This window comes from Anomaloglossus baeobatrachus, chromosome 4 (assembly GCF_048569485.1).
Source record: "Anomaloglossus baeobatrachus isolate aAnoBae1 chromosome 4, aAnoBae1.hap1, whole genome shotgun sequence".
Lineage (NCBI taxonomy): Eukaryota > Metazoa > Chordata > Amphibia > Anura > Aromobatidae > Anomaloglossus > Anomaloglossus baeobatrachus.
In genome coordinates, this window is record NC_134356.1 from 668,918,664 (window position 1) to 668,943,766 (window position 25,103).

Here is a 25,103-nt window from a genome sequence, read left to right on the forward strand (position 1 = left end):
CCGGTGTCCCGACAGCCCTCCTTACCCACTGAGCCGGTCCCTGCATCGCACCACCGCTCCGTACCCACTGATCCAGCATCCCCAGCACACCACCGCTCCTTACCCACTGAGCCGGTCTCACCATCCAGGCACCGCTCCTTACCCACTGATTCAGTATCGCTATCGCACCACCGTTCCTTGCTCACTGATCCAGTCCACGTGTCCACTGGTCATGGCTGCCGCTCCCGCTCGTGCTCTCCTGTGTCCTGCTCCTGGTCTTATGAGTCTGACTCTGAGTCTTAGCCACATGGTTCTGTATAGGACCGGGCCGCGCCCACTCTCCTGGTCTTATAGGCCCAGCACACCTGCAGCAGGAAATGACATGAGGCTGTGCTGGGTATATAAGACTGGCCTTTCCATGTGGGCGGCGCCTGATCAACGTGTCTTGAAGCTTTGTCTTGTGAGCTAGGTGCTCAGGTCCCCTTGTGCCGTGTCCTGTACTACTGCCTATCTTTACTACCCGGCACCTGTACCAGTGTCCTGCACTGTCTCAAGGAACTCTGTGACCCCGGTGACTTTGTTCTACCCATCCCCGGAAGGACGCTGGCCCCCTAGTACCGTGTGACTTTGTTCTACTTGTTCCCGGAGGAACCCATCCCTGCTACGCCAGTGCTCCGGCTGCCGTGTACCCTGCCCTCCGGTGGGGTGCTTGGTCCAGTGGATCCACCTCCTGGGCCTACCAGTCCTCTCGGCCCTGACAGCACGTTCACACAAAGGTAAAAGACAATAAGAGGTTAGGGGGAAAATAAGAGCAGGGAGGAAACAACAAGTGGAGGGAGACCATTGAAAGGAAACTAATGGAAGGGACCGCCGGTCACAATCTTCGAAGTATCCAGGATCGGCTGGAGCCCATCACAGCAGGACTCGGCACTTCCAACAGCCATGTGTGTGACTAGTGAGTAAAGAGACCTTAAACTGCACCGCTTGTGTCGTCCCGTTACTGCCAGCGCCCTCACCATCACACCACGGCGCTATTAGCGTCTGAGAGACTACTGCCTCCAGCATCCTCCCTGGGGCCTAGTTCTACCTGTGGAGAGCTGCAACACCCAAGTTGCGTCATTATCTGCCCCAGCAGAGAAAGCAACCAAAGCAGTGGCTAATATTGGCCGCACATCACAGGTGGCGTCACGAACAACTACCCCATCATCCCCATCTCAAAGCTTTATTGACACCGTCGGGGTCACGGAACCGGGCAAGGCCACTGCGGTGACCAGTAGAAGCATCGCGGCCCGGTAACGAGTAACCCCCGACCCAGTGGGCGCGTCATAAGCACCATGCAATTTAATCACCAGCAGGACTGGGATGCACCAGCACACAGACCAACATAGCAGTAAGCTATAGTCAGCATCGGAAGACAGATTCCACCATCTTAAAAAGGCAGGGAGTAAATGTGATAGGTTTCCAACAACATGTGATCACAGTGGTAACCAGCAGGCTAGCAGAGATTAACTCTTGCTGGCCTGACCATTAATGAGCACGCAGCTGGTTGATGCCCAAGCTAGCCTGTGTAACTCAGAAGCACCAGACAAGCCATAGTGTGGAGTGTCAGAATCTGTATTGTGAACAGTATCTGATGCCGCCACGGCACTCGGCGAGTTTTGAGTAAATATTTGTGTGACAGTATGTGAATAGGGTTTCCACAACCCTATGAACAGGCTACTGTACTGAAAAATATTTGTTAAGACTTAATTCCTTAGATCGCAAAGTACAGGCTTAGATCCATTGAATGACAATGCAACTAATTCTTTGCCTATTCCATATCTATAGAAATCCAAGGATCAGCCATGAAATCCTGCCACTGAGATAAACAGTCTAACCTGTGCACATGATGGCACAAGGCCGCTCCAAAAGTCTTGAGTTCCTCAGAACTTCTTACTTCTGATCTGTTTAACCCAATTACACTTTAGCCTCGGTTCATCGCCATCAAAATTTTCTGATCTTGAGTAGAATTCATAGTTATATCTTCATCAGCGACTAACCATAATTCTATCACCATCAGAGTTGACTGTTAGTATATTCTTGTCAAAGTATGTTCTCGCTAGACATGTCAGGAAACAGATCTTCCAAAAATTTCCACTATTGACTCTTTAGTCTACAGAATTTTCTCCCAAAAGTTCTAAGGCTCATCATTGAAAAATGTGTCAGTCCTCTATGTTTTTCCTCGGTTATCAATGGTTTTTATCATGCACTTACCTGATGGACACCATCTGACCATCCTGTTCTGTAAGCTTTGGTCCCGTACGTTGACCCTTTCTGACCAAGTGAGGTTCACAGATCATTAGACTTTCAGCTGGATTCCTCTTTCCTTTCCTATCTCTGATCTAAAGTGTAAGTTAAGGTTTTTTGGAGGCAAACATCCTGACTTGAACCCTTATGATACTGTTTAAGGACCTAAAATGGGCACATCACTGAACTGAACTGAATTCTGTGTCTAATTGGTCCAGAATTTATCTAAGATGATGTAAAAGTCTGGTCTCCACTTGAAAAAGCGATGCTCCCAATTAAATGGAGCAGTTTCTATTTTTGCGAAAAGACCAATTCACGTTGGATGGCTCTTCTTCAATAACCTAGACTAACCGGGTTTTGTGATTATTTCAGATGCTGTATAACAATTAAGATCAAGGAGCAAATACTTACCCAAACGGTGACCCAAACTAACAAAGTAGTCTCAAAAAATCCCAAGTGACTCACTAATAGGTGCTAAAATTCGAAATCCTTCTCTCCTTATCTTTGCTAAAGGTCCAGTCACACTAAGCAACTTACCAGCGATCCCAACAACGATAGGGATCGCTGGTAAGTTGCTAGGAGGTTGCTGGTGAGATGTCACACTGCGACGCTCCAGCGATCCCTCCAGCAACCTGACCTGGCAGGGATCGCTGGAGCGTGGCTACACGAGTTGCTGGTGAGCTCACCAGCAACCAGTGACCAGCCCCCAGCGCCGCGTGGAAGATGCTGCGCTTGGTAACTAAGGTAAATATCGGGTAACCAACCCGATATTTACCTTGGTTACCACCGCACGGAGCTACACGTGCAGAGAGCAGGGAGCAGCGCACACCGCTTAGCGCTGGCTCCCTGCTCTCCTAGTTACAGCACACATCGGGTTAATTACCTGATGTGTGCTGCAGCTACATGTGCACAGAGCAGGGAGCAGCGCACACTGCTTTGTGCTGGCTCCCTGCTCTCCTAGCTACAGCACACATCGGGTTAATTACCTGATGTGTTCTGCAGCTAAATGTGCACAGAGCAGGGAGCAGCGCACAATGCTTAGCGCTGGCTCCCTGCTCTCCTAGTTACAGCACACATCGGGTTAATTAACCCGATGTGTGCTGCAGCTACATGTGCACAGAGCAGGAGCCGGCACTGACAGTGAGAGCGGAGGAAGTTGGTAACGAAGGTAAATATCGGGTAACCAAGGACAGGGCTTCTTGGTTACCCGATGTTTACATTGGTTACCAGCCTCCGCAGAAGCCGGCTCCTGCTGCCTGCACATTTAGTTGTTCCTGTCTCGCTGTCACACACAGCGATCTGTGCTTTACAGCGGGAGAGCAACAACTAAAAAATGGCCCAGGACATTCAGCAACAACCAACGACCTCACAGCAGGGGCCAGGTTGTTGCTGGATGTCACACACAGCAACATCGCTAGCAACATCGCTGCTACGTCACAAAAGTTGTTCGTTAGCAGCGATGTTGCTAGCGATGTTGCTTAGTGTGACGGGGCCTTAAGTGTTTCACGTCCAACCCATCTCATCCTAGGTGATGTCTGTCTACTATGCACCATTGGCTGAAGGAACCGTCCCATGCAAGAAGTTTGATTTCTCAGTGAAGCTTGAAGATGCACCAAAAGGTGAACATTTACTTAAATATCACTATATATTGGGTCATAGATAGTTGGGATATCTTGTGGAAATGAACAGTAACCACCAAGTGAGACACGGTACATGGTCCGTGGCCAATGATGTCAAGAGGGACATAGCTATAGGAGATGCAGAGGTAACAATTGCATTCGAACCTTGGTGGCTAATAATGACTTATGACACCAGCTAGATAATTACTACGTGGCAGGTGGGGATCGAGTTACTGATTCTGTATTGGGGACCAGAAGCTTGAAGTGATGCCTCTGGATGTCAATGTCCCTTTAAGCAGAATTATGTATTAAAACATAAACTTTATACTCTGTCTGTATTTTGGTCACACAAATTGTCCTAATCATTGGACCGTAGACAAAAAATTTAGGGATTTAAATCGTTTTTCACTTGTTTTTCAGATACGAAGAAGCCAATCGGGGCTTTAAAGTCCATGGTCATAAACATCTGTATGAAGTAAGAAAATTGGGGAAATATCATGGACATTTCTTGTAATGAGGACCATGTTCTCCTCGGAACTCATGATTGTTTTCTATTGCAGATACCTTGGGGACAGTGCCTCTACGATGACCCTTGTGGACCTGACTCTCCTCACAGGCTTCACAGCAGATATGGATGATCTGAATAGGGTTTGTTACAATCATTGATTATTATTTCCAAGCTTTGGAGACCCCACAACCCCATATTTGTTTACATTTATTCATGGTATCTCTATGGCACCTCTAGATGAGAAGATGGTAACCCAATTCCCGGTCAGCTTTAACAATCGGCATCCTACTCTGAGTTCCATAAATGGGATGTCTACAGAGATGAGCCAATACATTAGATGGAATTGAGTTCTACTCGAATATTACAGAAATCCGCATTTGCCGAATGTGAATTTTTAGTAATACGTTTCTGTACAGATTTGGCAAATTGGCAACCACTGCCCACCATTTTTCACCATTTTTTAAATGGCCATCCAAAGGTTAAAAAAATAATTCTACTCACCATACCGCTCATCTCTCCAGCCGCTCCACTCCTCAGTCACTCGTCTAGTTCTTGTCACTGTCATGCGGTGTTCAGGTCCAGACTCATTAGGTGTCATGGCGGCGTCAGGCTGTGTTCTCACTGCAGAGCTTACAGGTAACCTGATGTCTCGTAACTGTTCAGCCTTAGCTGGGCGTCAGCTTTTTAATGTGCTCTGTTCCTCGGTCCTGCAGGAGTTAATTACTGCTGACCTGGAGAACTCTACTAGGAGTTCAGGTTGCCAATTGCCAATCAAAATAATTTACTTCCTATATAAGATTCTGGATCTTACTACTCAGCGCCGATTATAGCTTTAGCATAAGCTCCAGCGCTCCTGGTCTATGTGATCATCCTGTTGGTGGTGATCTTTTTTGCGATATTGAGTGGTGTGAACGTTACCCTGTCATGAGTTACTTCATTCCCTTTATCTTTGCTCCCCTGTACATATATTGTCTCTCTTGTGTGTTTTGAGTGCAGTGTGTACGAGTTTCCGTTCTCCATTGTCCGTGTCGTTTTGTGGGGTTTTTGTTATTGTGTTTTCTGGCCTGCCCCAAGGGTGGGGGAGAGGGCGTGTAAGATCAGGTCTCAGACAGGAGTCAGGGTCAAGCTGGGATCTCGGACCTGGCTACCATCAAGCCTACCTCTGAGATAAGGGACAGCGCAGGGTCTCGAGTCTGAGGGCCAGCCTAGGGGCCCCTGTCCTGTCTTTACATACCCCGTGATAGTCAAATCTTATGATCCGCGCCACTCGCGGTGAAATCTCTTCAAGTGTGCTCAAGTAATCAGAGCTTGTCATGACATCATGACGTTGTCACCTTACATAGTTCTTACATAGTTTCTTAGGTTGAAAAAAGCCCTAGGTCCATCTAGTTCAACCTTCCTCAACCAGTTCTACATTTGGTCACTAAGTAATTTATAACCAACAATGTTGTGTACTGAGGAAATCCTCCAGCCCTGATATAAAGCTGTTATAGTATCTGCCATTACTACCTCTTGTGGTCGGCATTCCACAGTCTGACTGCTCTAACTGTAAAGAACCTTTTCCTATTTAGCTGCCTTTCGTGTGCTTGTTCATATCCATGAGTGGCCTCATCAGAACCAAAATTTCCAGAGACTACTGGATAGTTGATGGTGAGGAGCAGTGGGGCTGGAGACCTGAGCAGTGAGGCCTGATTCGCTCATCCCTAGTCGTCAACTTTGGACTATCTTTCTCATGGACATTATTGGGACCTATAAAAGTTCTCAACCCTCTCTAGTGGCTGGTGTTCTAGAGGGGCTTTTAATTCTGTGAATGCATCAATTGATCTACTGGTCAATTTCAACAGGAAAATAGAGCAGTTATTGGGTGGGCTCACAGCTATACCAGCTAAGAGGGCTGGTGGGGCTCTTTAAGCCTTTGCCTAGCTTAATCTGTGATATCACATGGACCTCTCTGGATTCAATGGAAAATATCAGAATGTTAGTTGTATGGTGTAACGGATGACTGATTTTGTTTTCATACCTTCGTCTTAGCTTACGAATCATGTGGACAAGTACATTTCTAAATATGAGATGGACACAGAACGGTCTGAACGAGGCTCCCTGATTTTATACCTGGACAAGGTAAGAGATCCCTCAAGACTTGCAGGGTCCAGGAGATGTCGAGGACATGCACTCTCTCCTCATCGTTAATCCTGTCGCAATGGTTCCTGATACGGTTTAGAAACTTACAGAATTTAAGGTATCCATATACGTTACCTTAATTTTATGAGGACCGACTGAAAATATGATGTGTCCAAACTCTTCCTCAAAGAAATATTTCAGGGGTAATAAAAGATGAGGCTGTTGGATTTCAACATGTTAAGTGTTGGACTGGGGAACATGGGGCCCACCAACCATAGGACTCAATTCTGAGGACCCACCTTTCATCTATACAAAGATAATGTATTATCATTGTAGGGTTTTTTGGACCAAGGCTAATTTTCGTCAGGTTCTGTATACTACACAAGGTCAGGATTCGGTTCAGTTTCACGTTTTGATCAGTCTTCACATGATAGCTGATATGTGGTGGTCACGTTTGAACACGAACAACATTGAGAGAAGAAGGGAGAGAAATTAGGTGGCATATGGCTAAAAGTATACAGTCACATAATGACCATTTGCATCAGGAAGCAAAGCAAATCCTTACAGTGAGCATACTACACGTTGCTAGGATTTGACATGAAACAGATGAAGAAGATAGCTCTGGCCCAAGAAACTCCTTTAATGATAATGCACAATGAAACATTGGATAGAGCTGTGCAGTGTAGCTCCACAAATGTTTCCATACGGCCACTACTAGAGGCAATTACAGCTAATCGGCAGAGGGGCTGGGTGTCAGACCCCTACTGGTCCAATATTCTTGACCTATCTGAGTAATAAGTATCATCAACGTAGTTTGGCTAGGGCAGCTCCTTTATGTTTTCATTTAGTACAATGCCTAGTTCATGGCTGTCTTTCAATATGAAGCTCGCCAAAATAACCCCCTCACATGCAGTATTATAGCCCTACAATGAATTCCCCCACATAAGCATGGTATGATGGCCCCACAGCCCCCTACATACAGTATGATGGCCCAACAGCCTCGTATATGCAGTATGATGGCCCCACAGCTACTTATATACAACATAATGGCCTCACAGCTCCCTATATACAGTATGATGGTCCCGCAGCTCCCTATATACAGTATGATGACCCCCCACAGCTCACTGTAAAGAATATGATGGCCCCACAGCCCCTATATACAGTATGATGCCCCACGACTCCCTATATGCAATGCATGGCCCCACAGCTACCTATACAGTATGATGCTTCACAGCTCCCTATATACAGTATGATACCCCACGACTCCCTATATGCAATGCATGGCCCCACAGCTACCTATACACTATGATGTTTCACAGCCCCCTATATACAGTATGATGGCCGCAAAGCTTCTTAAATACAGTATAATACCCCACAGACCCCTGTATACAGTATCATGATCCCACAGCTCCCTATAAACAATATGATGGCCCCACAGCCCCTATATACAGTATGATACCCCACAGCTCCCTATATACAATGTATGGCCCTACAGCTACATATATGCAGTATGATCCCCCACAGCTCCCTATAGACATTATGATGGTCCCACAGCTCCCTATAGACAATATGATGGCCCCACAGGCCCTATATAAAGTATGATGGCCTACAACTCCCTATACACATTATAATACCTCCATCGTTCCCTATACACATTATGATTGACCACATAGCACCCTATGATCAGTTTGATGGCCTCACAGCTCCTTATAGTTTTTGGTGTTTAGAAGTCGGCCATCAGGGACTAGTGCAGGAATAAACAACCTTACAAAGGCCAATTGCTGAGTTTCCCTTTGGGGTGAAGTTGAGGTAACATATCACATACTATCTATGTAGTTTATACTTGATGATGTTCTTGTATCCCATCTTTAGGTATCGCACATCGAGACCGAATGTCTAAAGTTTAAGATCCATCAAAATTTTGAAGTGGGAATCCTACAACCCGCAACAGTCACCATCTATGAATATTACGCTTTGGGTAACTCATTATTGAGGCAGGAGAATGTAAGTTAACGAGCCAGTGGTATCTGGGGTAATAGAAAAAATTATCTATGTACCCCTCCAGAAAACCGTTGTACCAAGTTTTACCATCCAACTGAAGAGGGGGGAGAGCTGAGGAAGATCTGCAAGGACGCCGAATGTCACTGCATCTCAGGTAGTAAAGTCATATTGTGGATAACATAGGGGGGACACCTGAGCCAAACTAACCTGGGTGAAAGTGTTGGGGCTCACAGTGACACGCTAGGTACTCGGTAGTACCAAGCGCAAAGCGAAGGGAAAGGGAAACCCTGTATCTAGGGAGAGGAAAGGTGGTGACCCCCTGACCAATCCAACTGCTGGTCCATGGGGTTCCTCACCACCATAGATAGGTTCTGCACCTATGCGCCAAGCTGGATACCTGACCCTAAGTATCCCTAGTGCTGGGCCCTAAATAGGGAATGGATGGGATGAGCTCTTCATTAACCCCACTAAATGTGACGCCCTGGCAAAGCCAGGTTGTCACAGAAGGAGTTAATCCTCCTTGGTAATCTGATCTCACACCGGTGCAGCAAGACAAACCACAGCCCCCAGGGTAAGAGAAAAGCAGAGCAGAGGGGAGGGGCTGGAGCAGAGTGTGTGGAGAGGCAGACAGAAGAGGAGCCTGGAGCTGTAGCTCCCAGGCTGATAGTGAAGCGTGCTCCGAGAGGGCCGGGACAGGCTGTAGTGAGGAAGGGGCCAGAGGTAGCCGGGCAGGGTAGTGGCCCCCCGGTACCTGGGTGACCCGGATCACTGCAGGGGAGTGGATTCTCCGTTCCCGGCTGAGGAGAAAGAGGAAGAGAGTGGAGAGAAAGGCACTTGCTGCAGGGAAAGAACAACAGGAGCTGCTGCACCGTGTGTGGGACACTAACACCCCCGTACCGAAGGTTGCGGACACCGGCAATTCTTAGTTTACCAGTGACTCTGTGTGAAATACTTGTGACTACGCCCGTGCCCTCGGGCACCGCACCGCAGCACTGCGCCCTGCTCCCTGCTTACCCCATCACCGGGCCCCGGGACAGCCAACCCCCTACCCACGGAGGGGAGAAATAACATCTAGCTGCTCCATGCCATCGCTCCCGGGATCCCCATAAAGAGTAGCGGTGGTGTCCCAATCACCACAACCGTGGGTGGCGTCACGGACAATCTCCCTTACCAAATCCCCTTTTACTGTGGAGCCTGGGATCACAGACCGGGTCACGCCACCGTGATACCCACAAAAGTGACCCCGTGGCCCGGATCTGAGTACCCCCTGGTCCTCGGGCAACACATTTGGCGTCACGAACAGGATCGAACCCATCCAGTTACCTGGAGGAAGTGCGCCTTATTCTGGACTATCAGCAGTGATCCGCTGCAAAAATTTTGAAAGTCGCCATCTTTGCCGCCATTTTGGGCGCGAAAATCTCCCGCCCAGCGCCTTCTTCCCGAAGCGGTGGGCGCGAAAAAGAGGCTCCGCCCCCTGAGAACGCGGGCGGAAGTGAAGCTCCGGAGGACCGGAAGCGAAAGGAAAACTTTAAAAGTTGCTGGAAGGACTGCTCCCGAGTACCAAGGGGGAGCAGGAGGAAGGAACCGCCGTTCATGTGACCAGGACTGTAAAGGCAGGGACGCCAGGACTTTGCCTAATTCCGTTCCTGGACAAGCAGTAGCCGCAACCCCGATGACATCTTACCCGGCTCCGGCAGTCCGCCCAGCCGCCACGGTGATGACGTCGGCTCCGGCAGTCCGCCCGGCCGCAACGGAGGTGGCACCTGATTGGAAGTCTGCCCCAGATGTGTCGCCAGCCGCTCCCAGGTACCCCGTCACGGCTGCGGAGCAGCCGGAGTGCACCTGCAGAGAGGAGGAGCAGGCCAGTGAGAGATGGAGCCCTCGGCAGTTAGCGAGGCCGGTTGTAGCCGGCGCTGAGGGCATCCAAGTGGGCCTGGCTTCTGAGCAGGAGGCAGAGCACGGAACCCGTTCCCCGTACTGGAAGTGGCGGCAGCGGCAGTGGTAGTGGAGCATGGACGGCTACCCACAAGTTAAAAAGTTGACTATTTTATGGACTGTCACCCCTGTTGAACGCCCTCAAGTTCAGGAGGAGGCCATCTGCTCCGCAGGTGTGGGGTGGCAGAACGGTTTAAAGTTTTAGAAAACGTACCTCCCGATGTGGGAAGATGTATGACTGTAATGTGTTGATTTTTTTTCCAGTTTTAATAAATGTTGGTGGCCAGACGGCCCGAGGACGGGCCGTGTTTTACCAAGGGGGTGTGTGATGCCCTGGCAAAGCCAGGTTGTCACAGAAAGAATTAATCCTCCTTGGTAATCTGATCTCACACCGGTGCAGCAAGACAAACCACAGCCCCCAGGGTAAGAGAAAAGCAGAGCAGAGGGGAGGGGCTGGAGCAGAGTGTGTGGAGAGGCAGACAGAAGAGGAGTCTGGAGCTGTAGCTCCCAGGCTGATAGTGAAGCGTGCTCCGAGAGGGCCGGGACAGGCTGTAGTGAGGAAGGGGCCAGAGGTAGCTGGGCAGGGTAGTGGCCCCCCGGTACCTGGGTGACCCGGATCACTGCAGGGGAGTGGATTCCCCGTTCCCGGCTGAGGAGAGGAGGAAGAGAGTGGAGAGAAAGGCACCTGGCTGCAGGGAAAGAACAGGAGCTGCTGCACCGTGTGTGGGACACTAACACCCCCGTACCTAAGGCTGCGGACACCGGCAATTCTTAGTTTACCAGTGACTCTGTGTGAAATACTTGTGAGTACGCCCGTGCCCTCGGGCACCGCACCGCAGCACTGCGCCCTGCTCCCTGCTTACCCCATCACCGGGCCCCGGGACAGCCAACCCCCTACCCACGGAGGGGAGAAATAACATCTAGCTGCTCCATACCATCGCTCCCGGGATCCCCATAAAGAGCAGCGGTGGTGTCCCAATCACCACAACCGTGGGTGGCGTCACGGACAATCTCCCTTACCAAATCCCCTTTTACTGTGGAGCCTGGGATCACAGACCGGGTCACGCCACCGTGATACCCACAAAAGTGACCCCGTGGCCCGGATCTGAGTACCCCCTGGTCCTCGGGCAACACATAAACACTAGAGAAGACATAAGGAGGACACACAGGGGAAAAAGCATGAACTACTTATCTACAGATGTCTCAGGTAGAAGTTCAGCACAGTTCTCAGCAATAATACTACAGAGGAGAACAAGCCACCTGCTTGCAACCAAGGCTTGAATGAACTGAAAATATCACCAGCACCAGTCCATAGCGAGGATGAGGTGTTTAAACACCAAGGGAATACTGATAATCAACAGCTGGGTGGAGGTCGAGTTCCTGCTGGGTCCAAAAAAGAGAGAGATGAATCCAGCAGGAAAGCGACCTAGACTAATGAAAACTGACATAAGGAACATTGGACAGTCAGGGAGCATTCTGCACAGCCAAACACTGTGACCTTCTATGGCCCGAAAACACATGACTGTCACCTGTGACACACCCATGACACACAATGTCTGGGGGGGGGCAGATAAAGATTTGCAACATCTATGGATGTGTGCACTGCATAGATGGAGCAGACTCAAGAGCTGCGCTAGGCCACACTCACATCCGCAGTATTTTGCCGCAAAGCCGGATCCGACAGAAATGCGTTTCAGTTCCATTCATTTCCAATGGAATCGTGGCAAGATATGGTCACATGCGGTTGCGTGCGTCATACACAACCGCATGTGACCGCATTGGAAATTAATGGCACTGAAACGCATTTGTGCCGAATCCAGCTTTGCGGCAAAATACCGCTGATGTGAGCGGCGCCTAACACAGCTGGCACCTGAGTCCAACTACTGCAATCAGAGCCACTGTAGCGCCCCCTGCAGCAGTTTAACTTGCAAATTTGGGACAGCGGGGTTCAAAATAGGGGAAAGGGTCCTCGCCGAAACACATGGGAACAAGTTGATTCTTCCGAACCAATGCTATAGAATGTAAATAAAATGAGGAGAAAATTAACTATCTCAAACAATTTTAAAAAATCGCAACATATAAATTGCTGTTTTTAAGGTAATTTTGCCTTCCAAAAAAAAGCATAAAAAAGCAAAAAAAATTACAAGTCGTAATGTAACACTATAAAACAAATTAGAAACAGTTATAGCTCTTGGAAAAAAAAATGAGAAAAAAGGTTTAAAAAATTCTCAAGGGCCCCCATATACTGTACCTGCCGGCATTAGTGTCTGGGGCTCAATGTGCAATCTTTTCAGTCGGGCTTTCTGGACACAATCAGGCCTCACAGGCCATTGTGCATTCACATACATGACGCGCAGTGATCTCTGACGCTTGGCAACAAAAGTGAGTACACCCCTAAGTGAAAATGGAGAAATTGTGCCCTTGGTGTGAATATTTTGTGTGGCCACCAGTATTTTCCAGCACGGCCTTACCTTTCTTGGGCATGAAGTTAACTAGATCTTCATAGGAGCCACTGGATCCTCTTCTATCCTCCATGACGATATCCTGGAGCTGGAGGATATTACAGACCTTGCGCTGCTCCAACTTCTGTGTGAGGAGGCCCCACAGATGCTCCATATGGTTTAGGTCTGGAGAAGCTCGGCAGGTCCAACACCTTTACCCTCAGTTTCTGTAGCATGGCAGCAGTGGTCATGGAGGTGTGTGGGGTCATTATCATGTTGGCATATTGGAGTGGATCATGTTCTGCTTCTCTATGTCACAGTACATGTTGGAATTCATGGTTCCCTCAATGACCTGTAGCTTCCACAGCCGGCAGCACTCATACAGCCTCAAACCATGACCCTCTACCACCATGCCTGACTGTAGGCAGGACACACTTGTCTGTATTCCTCACCTGCCAGCTGCCACACACGCTTGACACCATCTGAACCAAATAAGTTTATCTTGGTCTCTTCAGATCACAGGACGGTGTCCTTAGTCTGCTTGTCTACAGCAAATTTGTTGTGGTTTTCTTGGGTCTCATCTTTAGAAGAGGATTCTTCTGAGATCACAGCCATGTAGACCCATGTTATGCAGTGTGCGGCATATGGTCTGAGCACTGACAGATGGTCCCCCAACCCCTGTAACCTCTGCAATGTGCGGTGTATGGTCTGAGCACTGACAGGTGGTCCCCCCACCCCTGTAACCTCTGCAGTGTGTGGTGTATGGTCTGAGCACTGACAGGAGGACCCCCCCACCCCTGTAACCTCTGCAGTGTGTAGCGTATGGTCTGAGCACTGACAGGAGGACCCCCAACCCCTGTAACCTCTGCAGTGTGAGGTGTATGGTCTGAGCACTGACTGGTGGTCCCCCAACCCCTGTAACCTCTGCAGTGTGTAGCGTATGGTCTGAGCACTGACAGGTGGTCCCCCAACCCCTGTAACCTCTGCAGTGTGTGGTGTATGGTCTGAGCACTGACAGGTGGTCCCCCAACCCCTGTAACCTCTGCAGTGTGTAGCGTATGGTCTGAGCACGGACAAGCGGACCCCCCCACCCCTGTAACCTCTGCAGTGTGTGGTGTATGGTGTGAGCACTTGTCACGGGCGGAGGAGGGGACGCTGCGCTCTCCCACTGCTCGGGTCCGGCCGCTGCTGCTGCGGCTGCTGCTGCTCGGTGGTGGCTCGAGCGGTGGCCGGATCCCGGGGACTCGAGCGGCGCTCCTCGCCCGTGAGTGAAAAGGGGATTTGATTGTGGGGATTTGGTTATTGTCCGTGACGCCACCCACAGTTGTGGTGATATTGGTGACACCACCGCTGCTCTGGACGGGGATCCCGGGAGCAGCTTTGTTGTTAATTCTCCCCTCCGTGGGTAGGGGGTTGGTTGCCCCGGGGCCCGGTGATGGGGTAGCGATGGATGGCAGGTGGGCTACGGGGCCTGGCGAGGTGCAGGGTCACGGGGGCAGCGCTGTGCCGCATGGCACGGTGGTACTCACTCAGCCAATGATGAGGACACAGTTCTCGGTAAAACACACGGCTGGATGGACGGGTCCAACAGACGGCTGCGGTGTTGTTTCTCCCGGCAGGTTGATGGTGACTGCCTTTCCCTGCACCTATGTACTGTAAACGGTTCCAATGGGTTCCCACCGGTAACCCGCTCCCCAGCTGGGATATGGGCTGGAGGAGCCCCTTTTGCCCGTAGGCTCTGGCCCTGGGAACGGTAGGCTTGGCGGTGGCTGTGTTTCCCTCTCACGGTTGGACTGTTGCCTTCTGTTGGGAGTTGGCTGCTGGGAAACCCAGGAGGTTCCCTTCGCTGACGGATTTGGCAAATTCACGGCGACCTTCTGGACACTCCCCACCACTGGCAATCTGGGTGGAAGGTCCCGCGGTGACTTGGCCTGGGGTGCTGCTTTGCAGCGGCAACCCGGCGCAACCTCAGCCGAGGTGTGGGGGATGGGCACAGAGGCTTTCCTCCGCTGGGCCTTCTGCACGGAGCGGCCTGTCGGCTCCGGCTCGGGGGAAGTCTCTGTATATGCCTCCGACTCGGGCTTCTGCACTTTCCAGGGCAGCACTTCCGGTCTGTCACGGGCTCCGGCTACAGGTCGATCCGCCTGGGCGGACATGCAGGGTACCGCTACCGATTGCGGGGGTAGCGGGCCTAGTGGCGGGGTCACGGCAGCCGATACGGGTAGCGAGGGAGGTAGCAGGGCGAGCGGGTTCAGACCGGGTCCCGCAGCCGCGATGACCGACCCACTAGGGGTACCGGGGCGTGGGTCACTCACCCTCCCTTCCGAAGCTCCCTCCTCTTCGCGTCTCCGTACGGTCGCTATAACCTCCGCCATGTCGGCCTCCTACTCCTCCAAGAGGAGCTGCATCTTGACCTGCAGCCGTTGTTGGAGCTGCGCGGTCCGGATCTCCACCCACGCCGCGGTTCCAGGCGCGGGGGCCACGGTGCTACGGGACGGCATATACATCTTGCTGGCGGCCTCTCCCAGGAACAAGATGGCCGCAGGGTCCTGGTGTCCCTGCTTTTATAGCCGCGGGCTACATGCGGCCAGACGCCATCAGTCCCCCTTAGTCTCTTTCCGGCTCCTCCTCTACAGGGGCGGGGTTTTGGCCTTCGCGCCTCCACTACTCGAGGAGACGCTCGAGCGGGAATTCTTCGCGCCCAAGATGGCGGCTTCACAAATTTTTCGGCCGGACACCTCCGGCGGTCACACAAGGCGCACTTCCACCAGTTGGTAGAACGGTAGGATCCTGTTCGTGACGCCAAGTTGTCGCGGGCGGAGGAGGGGACACTGCGCTCTCCCACTGCTCGGGTCCGGCCGCTGCTGCTGCTGCGGCTGCCGCTGCTCGGTGGTGGCTCGAGCGGTGGGCCGGATCCCGGGGACTCGAGCGGCGTTCCTCGCCCGTGAGTGAAAAGGGGATTTGATTGGGGGGATTTGGTTATTGTCCGTGACGCCACCCACGGTTGTGGTGATATTGGTGACACCACCGCTGCTCTGGACGGGGATCCCGGGAGCGGTGGCAGGGAGCAGCTTTGTTGTTAGTTCTCCCCTCCGTGGGTAGGGGGTTGGTTGTCCCGGGGCCCGGTGATGTGGTAGGGATGGATGGCAGGCGGCTTACGGGGCCTGGTGAGGTGCAGGGTCGCGGGGGTAGCGCTGTGCCTCATGGCACGGTGGTACTCACTCAGCCAATGATGAGGACACAGTTCTCGGTAAAACACACGGCTGGATGGACGAGTCCCACAGACGGCTGCGGTGTTGTTTCTCCCGGCAGGTTGATGGTGACTGCCTTTCCCTGCACCTATGTACTGTAAACGGTTCCAATGGGTTCCCACCGGTAACCCGCTCCCCAGCTTGGATATGGGCTGGAGGAGCCCCTTTTGCCCGCAGGCTCTGGCGCTGGGAACGGTAGCCTTGGCGGTGGCTGTATTTCCCTCTCACGGTTGGACTGTTGCCTTCTGTCGGGACTTGGCTGCTGGGAAACCCAGGAGGTTCCCTTCGCTGACGGATTTGGCAAATTCACGGTGACTCCTAGCCTTGCCGGGGTCCGTAAGCCCCTGCCAGATGGTGCTGACTTCTCTTTGTGTACCGGTCCGGTACAGCCGGGCCACCGTCCGTCCACGGTCCTTACGGTAGACTCCGATAGGCCACTCCTGCAGACGGTCACCACCGTCTGCCAACCTTGCTGATCCGTTCGGGCCACACACCCAGACCAACTTCAGTCTCCTCTCTTGCCACTTTCCTTCCTCTCACTTTCCACTCTCAAACTGAACTCCTAACTGTCTGCTTTTCCCGCCTCCAGGACTGTGAACTCCTCGGTGGGCGGGGCCAACCGCCTGGCCCACCCCCCTGGTGTGAACATCAGCCCCTGGAGGAAGGCAACAAGGGTTTTGTGTCTGACTTCGGTGTGCCTGACCGGGAGTGTGGGGTGTGGTGGTGTTCTCTGTGGCCCCTGGCTTGACCAGGGCGCCACACACTGACAGGCGGACCCCCCACCCCTGTAACCTCTGCAGTGTACGGTGTATGGTCTGAGCACAGAGAGGCGGACCCCCAACCCCCACCATCCCTGTAACCTCTGCAGTTTGCAATGGAATAGAGTGATAAAAAATGGGAGTGCTCCTTTACAAGATAAAACCTAGGGAAAAAGGGAAAACTGGTGAAAAAGCGGGAAGCAAGCCATATAATGGCCAGGTATAGCGGTATTGCTCATGTGCACCCCCAGGATAGATTATTCTGTAAAGTCAGCTTAAATACAAGTCCATACATTTCTCTTACAGAAAGATGCAACCTGAGAAACGGCCACAAGCAGAAACTAAAGTCCACTGAGAGAATGGCGTTAGCTTGCCAACCCGGAGTGGACTATGGTGAGGAGACTGATCCCATCCCCCGCCCGGGAGATTCTGTCCTCTCCAGGTTATGATGAACGTCTTCTGTCTCTTACTTACAGTCTACGACTGCAAACTGGAAAGTATCCAACAGACCGGGGCCTACGACATCTTCACCATGTCGGTCACACGTCTCATCAAGCTGGGTACGTCCATCCAATATCCACTACACATCCGGCATGAAGGGAAACCGTAAGGGGAGGAGCTCTCCAAATTGATTGTAGTTGGGAACAACAGCTCTGGAGCACAAACTGCTGCTTAAAAAAAATAACAACAATATACCGATCTCTTTACAGGATCAGATGAGATAAAAGAAGGCGACAAACGGAGGTTTTATATCCACAAAGGCTGCAGAGACTCGGTGAAGGTGGAGGTGGGCCGGAACTACATCATCTGGGGCCGCAGCGAGGACGTGTGGAAGATGAAAAATGAGTGAGTATTTATGTACAAGAGTCTCCTCCTTATTCTACACAGACAGTACACATCACCAATACATAAACTATTTACTGCCCGACCTACAGCAAACTTCAGTCACATCCAGAGCTGCATTCTCAATTCTGCTCTGGATGGAACTGGCATGGATATGGGATTACTGATTCTGAGATGGATGAATGGATGTGACTCGCCCACCCCAGGGCTATGGGACACCCGGTGCCGGGCCGGACTAGTCGGGGGGTAGTCAGTGGTGGCGGCGCCCGACTCCGTGACCCTGGCGGGAGTCAATTAATATGGCTTCAGTGGGGGTAATTATTAAAGTTTGTATTCGTGACGCCACCTGTGGTTTGCGGCTATTAAGCCGCCGCTGCTGTATGGGGCCTCCGGGGCTGGTGGAATGGCAGCTTGGATGGTCCTGCTCCCCACAGGTGGAGCGGTACCCCGGGGCAACAGTTGGTGCTTGTAAGAGTCTATGAGAGTGTTGTAGATAGTGCAGTGCAGGCGAAATAACAGAGGCAACACCAAGGGTGCAGTTTCAAGATGTTTACTCACAGTTCTCGGGTTATGGCGCACTGTGCCTTTGGACGGCTGGAAACCCCTGTCAGGGACCTCCGCTGATCCCGGGTAGATCTGGGAATAAAAGCCGGTGCACCCTTCTATTGTGTCCCTCTCTTCGGCCGTCTTCTAAGCCTTTCCTTTGCTGGATGAACCTGGCTTGGCCTCCACTACAGCCTCCGGACAAGAGGGCTCGCCTAGTTGGAACTTCTTCCCAGAGGTTCTGCAGTGGGCTCTGGCCCTGGGCGCTTGCAACTACTCTGGGCCTCGGTTTTTACCTTTGGAAATGACTCTCTTCCTCCAGTTTCTAGGGACCGTCCCCTGTCTGCAGCTTGATCCCTCCACCTGATCTTTCTGTGGCACAGGCCCTGTGCTTCAAAGCGGTTCAGTGGCCCTGGAATCCCTTCTGTATTTCTTTGCTGTGGTGTCACCTGAACCTAGCTGGGTCCCAGGGTCTCCACCAGGAAGCGTCACTTTCTCCTTCTTGCTCCTGACTGACTAGAGCTCTTCTCTTCTCACTCCTCTCAGCTCTCCTCCTTACTTCAACTCCTCTCAACCCAATCTAACTTCAACTGACCTACACTTGACCTTCCTCTTTCTACTCTACTCTCGGCTGGCTCCTCCCACCCGCCCAGTTGCTAGGCCCCACCCATTTGGAAAAGGGATGGGTCTTATGCCCCCCCACCCATCATACAGCATGGGGGTGGCTGCCACTATCCCTGGTCCCAAAATATGCCTAACAATGGGTGTAGTGCAGATTTGTCTGTGGACCGGCGTTTACTCCCTTCCTTACCCAGGATGGGACATCACACCTCTGGCTGGGGTGCAATGTTCATGTGGCGACAGAAGCCTCAGGGGTGCCACAGATGGAGGGAGGGACGGAGGGATGGAGGGATGGATGAATGTATGGATGGAGGGAGGGGGTAATGGATGGATGGAGGGATGGATGGAGGGATGGATGGATGGAGTGAGGGATGGATGGATGGAGGGATGCATGGATTAAGGGATGGATGGAGAGAGGGATGGATGGAGGGAGGGACGGAGGGATGAATGGATGAAGGGAGCGATGGATGGAGGGATGGATGGAGGGATGGATGGAGAGAGGGATGGAGGGAGGGATGGATGAAGGGAGGGAGGAATGGATGGATGGAGGGAGGGATGGATGGAGGGAGGGATGGATAGACAGGCACCTGATTTCCATGTTTTACTCTCTTTCAGGATGTCCTATGTCATCAATGGCGGAACGTGGTTTGAGCTTGTGCCAACTAACAGGGAATGTGGCACCATCGAGCAGGACGACTGTGAAGAGATGGAGAAGTTTATTGATAACTTGGTACTGTATGGCTGCCAGAGCTGAGCCTGTATCACCCCCTGTGCCACCACCTCTGGGGGGCGCTGATGTCCCTGGCCTCCCACTAGTTATCATCACTCGCTTGATCTTTGCTGGCACCTACATGCCCGTCACCATAGGTGTCACCGGCCGAACTGCAGTCCTGCCTGTACCTATTCATATATCACATATGCATCAATTCATAACTACGAGGAACAGAGGACAGCCATAATGGCAGCTATGTTGGTTGCCAAGCAGCCTCCTTAGCAACAGATATAACTGCTGTAAAGATATTTTTCATGAAAATAAAGGACAAGTTGTCAAAGACCGTCCTGTCTGTCATCATTGTGTAGTAATGGGGGCGTCCACTAGCCCAGAAATCTGATCTGATGCTAAACTGGAAATCTGGAGATTTATATAAATTGAGTCATCGTCACTTCAGGACCCTGGGTCCCCGGGGCAAGATTCCTACACAGGACCCCACTACCATGTGCCATATGTAATACTACTGTCACATGTAGAAAGGGGCTTATAGGCCCCCAGAGCCCGGGTGATTGTGGCCCCTACAGCTCCTGTCTGTGGATCAGTACTACCCAGAGAAGAACAGGGCATCTCTCATCTATCTATCTATTATCTATCCTCTATCTATCTATTATCTATCCTCTATCTATCCCTCTATCTATCTATTATCTATCCTCTATCTATCTATCTATCTATCTATTATCTATCCTCTATCTATCTATCTATCTATCTATTATCTATCCTCTATCTATCCCTCTATCTATCTATTATCTATCCTCTATCTATCTATCTATCTATCTATCTATCTATCTATCTATCTATTATCTATCCTCTATCTATCCCTCTATCTATTATCTATCCTCTATCTATCTATCTATTATCTATCCTCTATCTATCCCTCTATTTATCTATCTATCTATCCCTCTATCTATCTATCTATGTATCTATCTATCTATCTATCCCTCTATCTATCTATCTATCTATCTATGTATCTATCCCTCTATCTATCTATCCTTCTATCTATCTATCTATCTATCCCTCTATCTATCTATCTATTATCTATCCTCTATCTATCCCTCTATCTATCTATTATCTATCCTCTATCTATCCCTCTATCTATCTATCTATCTATCTATCCCTCTATCTATCTATCCCTCTATCTATCTATCTATCCCTCTATCTATCTATCTATCCCTCTATCTATCTATCTATCTATCTATCCCTCTATCTATCTATCCCTCTATCTATCTATCTATCTATCTATCTATCCCTCTATCTATATCTATCTATCTATCTATCTATCTATCTATCCATCTATCCCTCTATCTATCCCTCTATCTATCTATCCCTCTATCTATCTATCTGTCGCGGGCGGAGGGGACGCGCTCGCCACGCCACCCGGGAACTCGAGCAGCGCTCCTCGTCCATGAGTGAAAAGGGGGTGGTTTGTTTAGGGAGATAGTTCGTGACGCCACCCACAGGTTGTGATGATAATTGGCACCACCGCTGCTGGTGACGGGGATCCCGGGAGCAATAGTAAGGAGCAGCTAGGATGTTGTTTTCCCCCTCCGTGGGTAGGGGTTGGTGGCGGGGAGGCTGGATGGCTGGGATGCAGGGTTGCAGGGACAGCGCGGCGCGGTGCCGGATGGCACTGGTGTACTCACTCAGGTAGTCAATGACAGAGTCTCTGGTAAACCAAACGGCTGGATGGACAGGTCCCGCAGCCGGCTGCAGTGTTTGTGCTCTCCCCAGATGGCTGATGGTGGCTGTCTTTCCCTGCACCGTGTTAGAATGTTCTGACTCCTGTGGTCGCCCACCGGTAGTCCGCTCCCCGGCGTATAGGTACCAAAGGAGCCCGTTTTGCCCGCAGGTGCTGGCCTTGGATCTCTAGCCTGTGGTGGTGGCTGTATATCCTCACGGTGCGGACTGTTGCCTTCTGTCGGGTCTTGGTTGTTGGGAAACCCCTGCGGTTCAGGTCACACTCGGATTTGACCGTTGTCGGCGGCTCCAAGCCTAGTCGGGGTCCGATGGCCCTGCCTGTGTGCTTAGCTTCACTCCATTCCCCGGTTCGGTACCAGCGGGCCGTCGCCCGACCCCGGTCCTACGGTTCTGCAGAGGTCCACTAACTCCTGCAGACGGCCACCACCATCTGCCAACCTTGCTGTTTGTGTCTGGGCCCCTACCCAGGCACCGACAGTTTCTGACCTCTCACTTTCAACTCTCAAACTAGACTGTCTCTTTTCACGCCTTCAGATCTGTGAACTCCTCGGTGGGTGGGGCCAACCGCCTGGCTCCGCCCCACCTGGTGTGGACATCAGACCCTGGAGGGAGGCAACAAGGATTTTTGTCTGACTGGTGTGAACTATCCAGGGGAGGGTGTGTGTGTGGTGTTATGTCTGTGACTACCTGGCTAGTCCAGGGCGTCACATATCTATCTATCTCTCTATCTATCTATCTATCCCTCTATCTATCTATCCCTCTATCTATCTATCCCTCTATCTATCTATCTATCTATCCCTCTATCTATCTATCTATCTATCCCTCTATCTATCTATCTATCCCTCTATCTATCTATCCCTCTATCTATCTATCTATCCCTCTATCTATCTATCTATGTATCTATCTATCTATCTATCCCTCTATCTATCTATCCCTCTATCTATCTATCTATCTATCTATCCCTCTATCTATCTATCCCTCTATCTATCTATCTATCCCTCTATCTATCTATCTCTCTATCTATCTATCTATCCCTCTATCTATCTATCCCTCTATCTATCTATCCCTCTATCTATCTATCTATCCCTCTATCTATCTATCTATCTATCTATCTATCCCTCTATCTATCTATCCCTCTATCTATCTATCTATCTATCTATCTATCTATCTATCTATCTATCTATCTATCTATCTATCTATCTATCCCTCTATCTATCTATCTATCTATCTATCCCTCTATCTATCTATCCCTCTATCTATCTATCTATCTATCTATCCCTCTATCTATCTATCTATCTATCTATCCCTCTATCTATCTATCTATCTATCCCTCTATCTATCTATCCCTCTATCTATCTATCCCTCTATCTATCTATCTTTCTATCCCTCTATCTATATCTATCTATCTATCCCTCTATCTATCTATCTATCTATCTATCCCTCTATCTATCTATCTAGCTATCCCTCTATCTATCCCTCTATCTATCCCTCTATCTATCTATCTATCCCTCTATCTATCCCTCTATCTATCCCTCTATCTATCTATCTATCCCTCTATCTATCCCTCTATCTATCTATCTATCCCTCTATCTATGCCTCTATCTATCTATCTATCTATCTATCTATCCCTGTATCTATCCCTCTATCTATCTATCTATCTATCTATCTATCTATCTATCTATCTATTCCTCTATCTATCCCTCTATCTATCTATCTATCCCTCTATCTATCTCTATATCTATCTATCTATCCCTCTATCTATCTATCTATCTATCTATCTATCCCTCTATCAAATCAAATCAAATCAAATCAAATAAGCTTTATTGGCAGGACCAAATACAAATTAGTTTTGCCAAAGCAAGTGTACATTAGGGGCTGGGGCTGTGGGGATGGGGGGTGGGGACTGTAGGAAGGATGGATGGGGCACATCCAGGGTGGGGACTGTGGGGGCACTTCTAGGATGGGGGCTATGGAAGTCCATGGCTTATGATGGGGCATATCCACGGTGGGGACTGTGGTAACGGTGGATGGGACATATCCAGGGTGGGGATTGGGGGGCCACATCTGGGATGGGGGGCTATGGGAGTCCATGGCTTATCATAGTTCTCTTTCTCGAAGTCTATGACATTCGCTCACATACCGCGCTGCTATCTCCACTGCGCTCTCTTCTTCCCCCAGCAGGATATATGTTTTCTCTTCCTCCTTCATGGAGCTGAAATCCGGGAAGAGATGGGAGAGTCTCCTGAAGTGAGTGTCCCTCACTGCTGAGTACTTGGTGCAGTGTAGCAGGAAGTGGGTTTCATCCTCCAGGGCCTCCAGGTCACAGTGTTGGCACAGTCTGTCCTCCCTTGGCTTGTAGCTCTGCTTGTGTCGACCGGATTCGATGGCTAGACTGTGGGCACTGAGTCTATATCGGCTCAGGGTCCTGCGGTCTCTGGGGTCCGGGATTTTCTCCAGATACGGGGCCAGTCTGTAGTCTCTCTGTAGTCTCTGGTACGTGGTCAGTTTCTGTGAGGTGTTGATGTCGGTCCTCCAGTCACTGATGTACCTCTCCTGGCCCTCGTCTACCATCTTCCTGATTCTGGTTCTTGTCAGGCTGTTGTGATTGGTTATTTTGTCCAGTTGGGTTTGGGAGAGCTGTGCCCGGGGTCCTGGTTCATCTGGCCCACGTATATGTATCAGAGCTTTGTGGTGATGGGAGCTTGGATTGCTGCTCTGTAGGTGAGCCTGAAATGATAGTGACCTCTTCAGAGCTGCTAGGTGTAGAGGGAATCTGCCCAGCTCAGCTCGACAGGCACTGTTGGAGGTGCTTCGATGGACCTGGAGAAGGTGCTTACAGAATTCCAGGTGGAATATTTCTGTTGGGCTGGAATCCCACCTTGACCAATCTGGGTAAGTGTGAGGGCCCCAGACTTCGCTGCCGTACAGGAGGATTGGAGCAATGATGGAATCGAAGATTTTTAGCCAGACCCTCACTGGTGGCTTCAGATGATACAATTTCCTTCGGATGGCATAAAAGGTTTTGCAGGCCTTGTTTTTCAGGGTCTCTATGGCTTGTTTAAAGCTCCCTGACTGGTGAATTTCCAGGCCCAAGTAGGTGTATTTGTCTGTTCCTGTTAGAGTGCAGCCGTTTACGACAAATGAAGGATGCTGGTCAAATCTTCTTTTTCTCTTCTGGAACACCATGATGTTGGTTTTCTTTAGATTGATCGGTAGTGCCCATGTGGAGCTGAATTTCTCCAAAATTTGTAGGTTGTCTTGGAGACCTTTCTCGGTTGGTGACACCAGCAGTAGGTCATCTGCATAGAGCAAGAATTTCACCTGGGCATCATGGAGTGTGAGACCTGGAGCAGGTGAAGATTCTAGAGCAGTAGCCAGCTCATTGATGTAAATATTGAAGAGCGTTGGACTTAGGCTGCAGCCCTGTCTGACTCCTCGGCTCTGCTGGAAATAAGCCGTTCTTCTACCGTTCACACTCACGCTGCAGAGGTTCTCGGTGTAGGAGCTTTTGATGACATCGTAGGTCTTTCCTCCTATTCCGCTTTCCAGCATTTTTAAGAACAAGCCCGGGTGCCACACTGAGTCAAAGGCCTTTTTAAAGTCTACAAAGCAGGCGTATATCTTCCCATGCTTTGTGTTGTGGACGTGGCTCTGAATGAGACTGTGCAGGGTGTAGATGTGGTCCGTGGTGCGGTGGTTTGGCACGAACCCTGCTTGGCTTTTGCTCAAG

General features: G+C 50.5%; 1 protein-coding gene across 1 annotated transcript in view; it reads left to right on the top strand.

Annotated features, from left to right (window-relative positions):
* LOC142304356 (complement C3-like) overlaps positions 1–19,955 on the top strand; it is a 122,260-nt gene extending 102,305 nt beyond the window's left edge. The window contains exons 32-41 of the mRNA XM_075346660.1: positions 3,794–3,884; positions 4,305–4,359; positions 4,445–4,532; positions 6,424–6,513; positions 8,386–8,491; positions 8,579–8,668; positions 17,206–17,292; positions 17,376–17,459; positions 17,610–17,745; positions 19,522–19,955. Of these exons, the coding sequence (XP_075202775.1) occupies positions 3,794–3,884; positions 4,305–4,359; positions 4,445–4,532; positions 6,424–6,513; positions 8,386–8,491; positions 8,579–8,668; positions 17,206–17,292; positions 17,376–17,459; positions 17,610–17,745; positions 19,522–19,660 (966 nt within the window). The 3' untranslated portion in view covers positions 19,661–19,955. The remainder of the gene's footprint in view (positions 1–3,793; positions 3,885–4,304; positions 4,360–4,444; positions 4,533–6,423; positions 6,514–8,385; positions 8,492–8,578; positions 8,669–17,205; positions 17,293–17,375; positions 17,460–17,609; positions 17,746–19,521) is intronic.
* The last annotated feature ends 5,148 nt before the right edge of the window (positions 19,956–25,103 follow it).